Consider the following 11,170-nt stretch of genomic DNA (forward strand, 5'->3'; position numbering starts at 1 on the left):
TTCGTTTCGATCAATTTGAATTTAGATGGTAAGTAATCTCAACTAGTTTTGGATTCCGTCAAAATGGGCATATACACTACTTAAATTACCTGTGAAATTACATTTGACGTTTCTTGGCTTTGCTACTTGTTACACTGCAATGATGTTTGAATAATACAGAACTCTACATCTTAGCTTTGCAGCGGAAAACAAAGAAGAAAAGGGAAAGGGGAAAAAAGAGTAATGCCTAGTAACCATAAACAATGAGCATTGCCATTTCTCGTGGTCTGGATGCAATTTCTGTAATAATCTTGAGTTCCTTCACATTCTTAAACAAGATTTTACTCGATAAATATGAACACTATGCATACCTATGACTTGGAGGCAGTTTCATCCCTTTGTCCAGGATATATTTTTTACTCTTAAATATAATATACTAGCCGATGAAAGATTATGGTGCAATCCCACATTATCTTAGAGAGAGGAAATGCCAGGAGGTGATTATGGTGAACCAGTTTCAATTAAAACGCTCCTGCTTCAGTAGGATCTGGATGTACTTGAAGAAGGAAGACACCTCGCATCTCCACTGTGAAAGATTACCTCGTTCCCTTGCACCTTCCCCTTACTCGTCCTTCCTCCACTTTCATCACCTTCACATTCTCCATCTTCCACAGTTTGCACACGACCACTATGCATTGGGTCCAAACTATCATATAGCAGCCTCAGAACCTGTTTAATTGAAGGTCTCACTCTTCCTTCCCTTGGTGTGCACCATCTCACAATTGTAACCAAGGTTTGAAGTTGCTCCAAGTCAAAGGAATCCCCTATTGCGGGATCCACTAATTCAGGTAGTCTTGATTCTGTTGCCATGAATTGCTGAGACCATTCAACAAGATTTCTGTTGTCTTGTATGGCTCGCCTGGCAGTTACCAGTTCCAATAACAGTACTCCGTAACTGTATATATCACTCTTCTCAGTCAGCTCCTGAGTAACAACATATTCAGGATCCATATAACCTGAAGTCATCCAATAGGCATTCTTTTAGAACATTTAAAAATAAATAAATAGCATGTCTGGTTTGTCATGGATCATCACTTACCTGGAGTTCCACAGATATCAGTGTTCACTGGTTCAAAGTTAATTGAGCCAGTTTTTGAAGCATGTGCAAGGCCAAAATCTGACACCTGGAAGAGAAAAAGGAAAAATAAAGAACAAATTGTGCTACAAATACTCAAGGTTTAGTGAAAATTTACAAACTTGCCTCCAGCTAACCAGATAGATTACCTTTGCAATAAAGTTTTCATCCAGTAGGATATTGCTAGACTTGATATCCCTATGACAGAGAGGAGGATCACAATAAAAATGGAGATACTCCTGCACAAGGAAAGCCAGATGGGGGCTCCACCATGGAAAAGCAAGTATAAAAACAATTTTAAATGGACTTACACCCAAAAGATCCTAATTACTGAAATTGGATTATGTGGTCCAAATGAAAAGTCTCATAAATTACCAGAGCATTGGCAACATCAATGGCAATCTGGATTCTAGTCAGCCAACTCAGTGGAGTTTTCCCAGTAGCTGAAGAAATGCATGTTAATCAGGTAATTAGTAATTATAGGACAACATTTAACACAAGCGAACCAAGGAAAAAATCCGGAGTCACATGCTTACAATGAAGATGATCCTTTAAGCTTCCATTTTCCATGTACTCATATATCAGAAACCTGCCCATCAAGAGGCAAAAATTGTTAGCTTTTACACGAGTATGAGATTGCAAGAAACACAACTAATACGAATTGAATACCTCTCATGTTTTTCAACACAAAATCCCCTTAGAGAAACAAGATGGCGATGGTGCAATCTTCCAAGAAGTTCCATCTCCCGGCAGAATTCATCCTCCCCTTGCTCGGAAACTTTGTTCATCCGCTTCACAGCGGCAACAAAACCATCACTAAATTGAGCCTTGTAGACAGTTCCAAACCCCCCTTGTCCAATGGTGGTGCTGAAATTGTATGTGGCCCTCTTTGTTTCCTTATAGCTGAATTTCTGAAACGTAGATGGCCCTGCATTAACACGAAACTATGTCCTGTATATCTAAATCATTGTGAACCAATATGGAATTAGAGAATCCAAATGAACTTACCATCCTGACCTTTCTGAATTGGTTGAGGAGGGAAAACATTCCAACAAGTCTTATCAAGATTCTCAGAATCCCCTAGCTCTCTGCTTTTCCTATGGATGAGAAATATCAAAATTATCAGCAGAAAAACAGAAACTGCTGTGACTGCAATGCCAACACGTATTACTGTGAGGTGGTAAGGATGGTGATGTTCTTCAGAAGGTATTCCTACTAAAAGCTGGCTAGGGCTAGCATCAGGCAATGAACTTGGAGAAGCCTCGGGTGTAAGCGAAGGTGAGGATGGATCTGAAGCAACCACTGTAAATGCAACAGAACCATTACAATTGTTCCAAGGACATTGATCCAAAGAATAGTTATACATAGAATAACTGATAGTATCATCAAAGAAAACTCTCATTGAAATAAAAGAGAAGGAAACAGAAACTGAAAGGAAAAGAACAAAGCAAATAAGAAAAACAATATCTGGGCATTCTAAAGTCTAAATTTCATAATTTTATGTTAAGAAATTCCAAAATGTAAATTATAAAGTAGCATTTCAGGAGTAAAAATCGCAATAAAAATGTTCCAATTGACATTTTATTATAGCTTAGGGGTTTTTAATCATTGGATTCAAGACTTTGTTGAATCACACTGTCACTTACCAAATAATACTTGGAAAACCCAGATGTGACTCAACCAAGTTGAATGATTTTTTATTCATTCAACTTGGTAAGGCAAATGGATGGAGAGATAAGACACATCATGAAACAAAACAGATAGAACACAAGTTCTTTTGCATTGTGATGATGGTGTTTATGGGTACGAGTCCTACCAAATTCTACAAATACTAAATGACTGATAAAGCAAACCCTTGTTTCATTTAGGAAAGCATATCAATCAACCTCAACCACTGTAGAAATTCAAAACCTTCACAAATTGCTGACTGAAAGAGTGCCAAAATCTTAAACCGTAAGGTGATTAACACACTTCTCTTCAAGGAACTAGAGCTGGGCAAAGTTATTATGCATGCAAAGTAGCAGAAAAAACATTGTATAAAAAGTAACAGAAAAACTTGATCAGCCAATAAATGGGATGGCAAGAGAAGGGGTCGAGAGTGCCGAGTTGTAGCTGGGTTGAACTAAATGGCTGCTGGCCCCAGGGGAGGAGTATTATGCTTATTGTGTATGTTTTCATGCAGGGTATATTCAAGTACCTATTGGAATTATGGCTGTCTCTTTGATTCTTAATATTGTTATTAATAAAGCTATTTTTTTTATAAAAAATGCCTTAATAGTGAATAATTTCTTTTCATGTACCTACCGGATGTATGGATATCTCTTGTTTCTTAGTCCTTTCATTAATAAAGCTATTATTTCTTGCTGATCAACAAATTTTGCTTTAATAGTAGAAAATTTTCTTGTTTGTCCAAACTCCAAATTATGTTAGATTTTTCTGTAATACAAAGAAAATTTTTGAGAGAAAGTATAGAATTTCACTAAACAAGAACCTTTGTAATACAAAGAACAATGCCTGACTCATCTTTGCTTGTGACTTGCTGTCTTTTTATGGGGGGTTGGGCAGGTCAAGCCTGAGTTCTGGGTTTTCCAACTATCTACCAAATATCCATATCCTACTAATACGGAATAAGCTAGACAATGATGATGATAACGAATACACAGGCCAAGAAGCATCACTTAACATTTGTAGAATACAGGAAGCAAAGCAACCGGATAAAACCAATATTAACAATGCATACAGTTGTAGGAATAAAATGATAAATCATAAACAATTTAGTGTTACAACCAGAAGTTATATGGACCAAAATAGTAGAAACCATAACACATACAATTTGTCTCTGCAGCCATCAGCGTTAGGAATATCAAAGCTGCATGTAAAAACGACAAAAATATGCTTCTTCTTTTTTATTCTTCTACCAATTCGTGGCTAATTTCTTTCAACCAATTTAAACATCACAGCATACACATAGATTCAAGTTTTAGGTCCCTTTATCTGTAGGTAATTTTTTTCATTACCTAATAATAGAATCATCTGTGGCAGCTTTCACAACTGAGAAGAAGGGGAGGGAGGGAGGGATGGCTGAATCCATTGTAAGCCCCATAAAAGTCATCAAATTACCACATGGAACCCATAACATTCATCAAAGACCCTTTTGGTTGTATAGATAGATGGGGGGAGGGATGGGAAGAATAGAAGACCAACCTGAATCCCTTGCAAGCCCCATAAAATTCAGAAAATTACCACATGGAACCCATAACATTTTTTAGAGATGGCAATTTGACCCCTCCCCATGGGGCCCTGCCCCGTCCTGGTCGGGGTGGATTTTTTGACCACTGGTCGCAGTTCGGGGAAACCTGAAACTCTGGGGGTTGGGGACAGGGCAGGGACCCCACCCCAACTATAATATATTACATAATATAAAACTGTTAACATATGTTATGTTATATTATATTATACTATAATATATTACATAATAGAAAATAGTTCTAGCCTTCTAGGTCGGTTTAACAAAATATAAAAAAATAAAATAAAGTTGTAAGTATACAAGTAGGAATGACCAGGGCAGGGTGGAGCAAATTCGGGGATCCCCGGTCCCCATGGGGACGGGGATGGGGTTAGGATTTCTAGCCCCGCCTGGGTTCGGGCCGGGGCATTTGAGTTCCGGGTCAGGGACGAGGCAGGCAAAACCCGGCCCTGCCCTGCCCCATTGCCATTCCTAACATTTTTTAACAGTCCTCAAAGTCCTTTATGTTTTTTCTTTTCTAATAATCTTTTCTTTTTCCCTTCAGAAATTCTACTCAGTGATGGAAGAAAAAAGCTCCTGTGTAATTGAGATATTCTACTTAAAAACTCTCTGGTGTTGTATAGTGGGAAATAATTAGCGTTTTACAAGATCTTCCCTGGTCCAGCATTTGCACCTCAATTCAGCATCAATCACATTGAATCAATTGACTAAACTAATCAAGCTTCACAAACATTTAGTAAAATAAGTAATTGAAACTTGACAAAACAACTTATAGCCCTGTATCAATCTATGAGAATAATAAAATAGAGTCAATTGAAACTTGACAAAAACACTTAAAGAGATGATTGGTAGATTCTCCTCCATTCAGATTCACAAACATTTAGTAAAACAAGTAATTAGAGAAATGAACATTTAACTTGTCAAAATGGGGCAGAAAACAAACTTTCACTGTCAAATCGATGGAAATAATAGCTGAAAAATTCCCACTTTAAGAAGCAACAAACACAGAAAAGAAAAAGTGATGAAAAATTGTTTGAACACCAAAGCAATCTAAAATTTATTATTTTTAATACACTTTTTTACCCATGTAAATTCCAAGTCATCATCATGAGCAGAATATACCTGGATGAACATTAAGCTCTTGGACACCAAAGAAACAGGTTGCTATTTCAAAAGTAGACACATTATCACCCTGGCTTGCAAGAGCAGCAAAAGTTGCATCTCGGCAAGTACTCAATGTCATATTATCTTCAGCTCCTATAAGGTGGTGAAGGTACAAAATGCTAGCATTCATACATCTCCTGCAACTACTTTCCTCTGAAAGTGGTAACTTGCAGTTCTCTGTGACATCCTCAAAGTTTGGAGATTCTAGCATCTGCATGACAGTTATTCGGCCCATGCACTCATAAGTGACTGGGATTTTTGTACCAAGTGCACAGAAGACTGTTGCATTTGATGGAACCCCATATAGTTCCAGGGTCTCTGATACGGAGTGGAGGCAGATGTCAGACAATCCTGAAGGAACCCCAAGGTTGCTTGACATGTTAGCATAGCGAGCAACAGAAACTGCCACAAAAGCATTGATATAACGGCAACACTTTCCTCTGTCACCTTTGTTGGAGCAAGTGGAGGATAGCAGCGTTAAATTTGACCCACTCAAATCAAGTGGACAATCTGCAAGTATATCAGGAAAAGGAACTTGTAAGATGGTCATGTACTTAACTGTATTACAGTCAATTGATGCCACAAACTATCATGCAAATAACTATTGCAATAAAGAGATAATTCCTGAATGGATAAATTGATGAATGTTACTTGCTGCACCAAAAGTTCATTTTTTTTCTTAATTTGGCCAGATTAGGGGGATGAAATCACATGGAAGGAAGAGCTTAGATGAATGTCCATGGTGCATTCCATCAATGTGGCCTTAGCAAGTGGGGCATCAAAGGCAGTTGAGACTGATTATGTGTGGGGTTTTCATGTTCCTGCTAGGTCAAGGGCTTCATGCACACATTGATAAGGTTCCCACTATCAATCACTTAAATAATAGAGGTCTCCCCACTCACAGAAGATGTTTGATGTGCAACAAGAAGGAAAAGCCAGTGAATCATCTTTCCCTTGAATCAGCAAATGTCCAATCTCTTCTACATTATGGGAATTCTATTTTATTTTTTCATACGAATTGGGTTAGATTCAGCTTCTTTAAATCTGTGCTCTGTTCCAGGAACCCTTGCTCTCTAGGAAGTAGGGGAAATGTTCAGCTCAGGCAACCTTAGTCCCCAGCAAAATCTGCTAATGAGTTAGATGACCCTTGCACCCATCTGAACAAGATGTTCAAGTCATTTAAAAGTGTCTTACCTCCCAAGTGAAGTGCAATTAGATGCCAAGGTACTGATTGCATGCCTTCATCCAATCTATAATTACTTGAGAATCTCCTTCCACTACTACCTTGTTATGTCCTGGTGAACAACCTAGCGAAAGTTCATCTAAGTCTAGATGGGATCTGAAATATCTATCTATGACAACGATAAGCAATCATCCATAAATGTCCAGATCCCACTTTTAAAAGAGATTATTTATTTGGCCTGCTTAAAATCCTTGAAAGCCTATGCCCAAAAGAAAGCAGATGTTATAGCTCTCTTTCACAAACTCCAATTGATTAATGTGCAGTCATTCTTCTCCACCCAATTTTTTTTTTTTTTTTGGATCAATCTTCTCCACCCAAATATTAAGCATATTTTTCTGGTTTATAGTCCTTAGAGAGGAAAAATAACTACCTTCAGAGGGCTTCTAGTGCTTCAAATAAGCTTTATCATTGGAGTGAACTCAGAGAGAAAGGCTACAAGGGAAATCAAACCATGAAATCTAGATTGTTTGAGACAGCTTTTCCTCCCTTGCACAAGGAGTAACCATGTGAGGTCCAGTGGGGGTGTTAAGCAAAGCTATAGTATGGACTGTGTAGACAAGTGGAATGCCAGTATCTTCTTAAACAAGAATTGTTCAGTGGGTGCATTGGTTGATCTTATTACCATTAGGGTGGCTCATTGTAAACTCAAAAAGGAATTCAGAGCCTTTTCTAATGATGATATAGTTAGATCCTTAAATTCTGGTGGGGCTAGATTGTCAACTCAAAAGGTTACACCGCAAGTATGGACCATGGAGTGTTCAAGATGAATTTTGATAACCACTCAATAGGGAACCTAAGAGCCTGAAGAGTCGAAATAGGTAGATAATCATGGTGTTATATGGCTCCATTGGCCAAAAATATTTGAAGGGAAGAAGTTATTCAGCAATATGGGCATTCGCTTTATTTTACAGTTTGAGATAGTCCACCATTAAGACATTGCCCTGGTAGCCACCCAAATGGGGCAATCTTCAATGGAACCAAAGTTTGTGACAACCTAACCAATGTAAATCCGAATTCCCCACCCCCAAAACCATAAAGTCAATAGATGTATGCAATAACACCCTTTCCGCCTCATCTTTGTGACTTTGTTCTCATTGTCAGCAATATCAACTTCCTCCCTTGAGCAATTTCTCACCAGAGCTTTTTTTCGTTTCTCTTGCTATAAGGATTGCATTTCACAAAGAGATGTGAGTACTCTCACCAATATGCATGGAAAAAAATAAAATGACCAGATATGGAACTTGAAAATTACACACAATGCCTATAATTTTTCAAGAAAATAGGGAGCAGGGAACACTAAGGGGGCGTTCTACAGCCTGAATTGTTTTTCTTGTTGCCAGTTCCAAAAACAAATCAAAACCATATTGTTTGAAAACAGATTGTTTCTTAAAATAAAAACACAAAAACATGTTCTCAGGGATGTGTGTGTTTTCTGCTTTCAAAACTGAAACCAAAAATATGTTCTTGAATCTGGCTGGAAGGCATGTTTCGTCTGATTATTCAACATCATGTTCCATAAATCATATAATTTTTATACTAGAAATTTTGTTTTTGTTTTAAAAACCAACATTTTGTTGGTTTCAAAAACATGTAATGTTCTTTGAAACAAAACCAAATTGTTTTTCCCTTTGAAAACAAAACTAGAGTTCAAGAACATGTTTTTTTTTCTGATGTAGCAATTCCAAAAACAAATGAAAACAAAATTACTCATGTTGTAGAACGCCCCCTAAAATGTGCATATTTTATCTTCCAATAATAAGTAAGGCTCTCAAGGACAAAGAATTCAATTCCTCTTCTGAGATGTAACTTATTAACGTTTTGTTTTGAAGGTGTCACTAACATTATCGGTGGCTTAGAGATTGAGTAACTAGCAGCCAACCGATAAGAAATTGGAGACCAAACAGAGTGATGCTTCATCAAAGCCAAAAATACAGAAACAGTAAAAGCACAAATTCGCTAAAACCACAAAAACCAAATCAGAGACTCAATAAATTACATTTCCTGTGACCCAAAATGAGAAAAGAAGATGCATTCAGAAGTGTCCATAAATACATAAAACCAAAAAACAAAACAGGGGGAAAAGTTTAACAGTGTAACAATTAGTTTTATTACTAATATGCAATCAAACCCAAGAATTCATCATTTGGCATTTCGGCTAGAAAACCAGTACCATAAATCCAAGATGTGATTAAAAGATATAAGTGGCCTTTAAGCACACGACCAAGAACAATTGAAGTTGGGAGAGTACGCTTCCACCTTTTTTTTTTTTTTTGCCTTACTGCCACTAAAGGCGTGAGAACAAAGTAAAAGCTTAAAAGGAAGAGAAAAAGGACTTACTTCCCATCACCTTCGGCCGCATTTCAAGAAAAACCAGTATACATACAACCACGGCCACTCCGGACGCCAACATATCTGAGACGGCAGGAAGACCTCGCCAGTCGCCACCTCAGTCTGTGGGATGAACGAGGTGTGGCTGAGAGGGAGAAAGAGAAGCCCTTTTGAGTTCTGAGAGTGGAAAAGGGGAAAAGGGACCGAACTTGAGAAGGTATGTAAGTGGGACCAGATGCACTGACGAGACCGTCCCTGAGTTTTGAAGCTGCAGCTACAAGGAACAAAATGAACAAATTAAAAAAATAAAGGAAATTGTCTAAAATTCACCGTCAATTTTCAACATTTCTCTTAAACTCGCTATAACTTTTCAAACTCACTGAAACTCATCATGTCAGAAAGTTTTTATTTTCCAAAACTCACCTTCCGTTAGTGTGTCGTTAATGTTTCTTAACAGAGTGTCCATATCAACATAAATAACAATTTTCATGACCAAATTACCCTTGAATGTGAGTTAGAGGAAAAATAGTCTTTTTCAATTTTCAATTTTCTTGTTTTTCTTGATTTTTAGTGTTTTGTTATAATTTCCAATATTTTTTATAATTTCTGTTTTTTTACATTCTTCTATTTTCTACAATCTATACCTTTCCCTGTATTTTTTTATTTATTTGCAATTTGTGTTTTCTATAATTTTTGGTGTCTTTTCTACAATTTTTATTTTCTGATTTTGTTTTTCAATTTCTATATTTTCTATAATTTGAAAATCATTTTTTATTTTGTTTGCAATCTCTATAATTTTTTTATATTTTTTGTAATTTCTATGTTTTTATGTATTTTATATTTGAAAATATCTTTTTGAACTTTTCCTTTTTTCATGTCTAAATATTAAAATGATAATATATTAACACCTGTTAATTTATCTTGTATATATTTTATATTTTTGTATGAAGGTTAAAATGGTAATATATTAACACTCGTTAGTCTGTTTAAGGTTAAGTTAGTGACATAATGAGTTTTAGACATTTTGAAAAGTTGTGGTGAGTTTAAGAGAAACGTTGAAAATTCATGGTGAGTTTTAGACAATTTCCCAAAAAAAGGAGAACATGAGTGTTCAGCCCACCGTGCCCCACCATACAATTGAAGTAGGTGTCAGCTCTGAGAAAAGTAGGGACTTACCTAATGGTTCATTTGATTGCTGAGAAATAATGGGATGAGAAAGGAAATTTTTATTTTCTCATTTTTAGCCACTATGTTTGTTTGCTAAGAGACGAACCCGAGCTCTTTATTTGCTAAGCATAAACCTTACCAACCAATTGGTTGGCACCTTCAAGAGGCATTATTTGTTTTAACATAATATAAATCGGCAAAATATGAATCCATTAGAACTATAATGAAAATTATTCTCAATTATATAATAACTACAAAAATTGTCCCTTATTTTGTGAATATTTATTTGAAATATTTCCTAATTACTAATTAGTTGATCTGGGCCGTGCCGCATTCTTCTTCTTTTATGTTTTTGGATAAAATGATGAATAAGAATACTTCATCATTGATCAAATTATAAATGACCTTTAAATGAGCAAATTGCCCATCATATCTTAATTTTAACGACCCGGGGGATCTCAACCCCTCGTAAAGGTAACACTTTTTGCAACCCATTTTTTTGGTAGGCAGGGAAAAAACCTACGATCAGCGAGGGGAATGCTTTCCTATGAATTACTAAAACAAATATATAACAATTCAATTAATCCTTGTTATTTTAGAATTTTGTAACTTATCCGAGTAAGTAATTAATATAATTACTTTTTACTCATAAAAAACTAATGTCAAAATAGATGAATTTATCCTATTATATTTTATAATTTTTTCTCCAATGAATAAATTTTACTCCAGTAATAATACTCTTGTTACCATAAGGCCTAATAGTTAAATACAAAAATAATACTATAAAGTTGATGAATGAGAAAGAAATACCCACCAATTTTCCTCCCTCCCCCTATTTATCAATAAACAAACGGGGCTAAGGGAATAAATCTTCAAAGTGTCTCATGTTTGTTAACCAATCAGCCAC

At 36.3% G+C, this 11,170-nt stretch overlaps 1 protein-coding gene across 2 annotated transcripts; it reads right to left on the reverse strand.

Moving 5' to 3' along the window:
- Positions 1–223: 223 nt before the first annotated feature.
- LOC104606088 (putative receptor-like protein kinase At1g49730) lies at positions 224–9,320 on the reverse strand. Of its 2 annotated transcripts, none has more exons than XM_088888541.1 (9): positions 9,106–9,320; positions 5,484–6,035; positions 2,132–2,416; positions 1,784–2,042; positions 1,651–1,703; positions 1,490–1,557; positions 1,264–1,353; positions 1,079–1,163; positions 224–995 (listed from the first exon to the last, which is right to left on the reverse strand). In XM_088888541.1, the coding sequence occupies exons 1-9, from the start codon at positions 9,176–9,178 to the stop codon at positions 517–519; spliced, it is 1,944 nt and encodes a 647-aa protein (XP_088744667.1). In that variant the 5' UTR covers positions 9,179–9,320; the 3' UTR covers positions 224–516. The 2 variants fall into 2 exon arrangements, with proteins under 2 accessions (XP_088744667.1, XP_010269439.1); XM_010271137.3 differs by having other exon boundaries at positions 2,123–2,416.
- Between the last annotated feature and the right edge of the window lie 1,850 nt (positions 9,321–11,170).

The sequence above is a fragment of the Nelumbo nucifera genome, chromosome 5 (assembly GCF_055504915.1).
Source record: "Nelumbo nucifera cultivar China Antique chromosome 5, China Antique-T2T, whole genome shotgun sequence".
Classification (NCBI taxonomy): domain Eukaryota; kingdom Viridiplantae; phylum Streptophyta; class Magnoliopsida; order Proteales; family Nelumbonaceae; genus Nelumbo; species Nelumbo nucifera.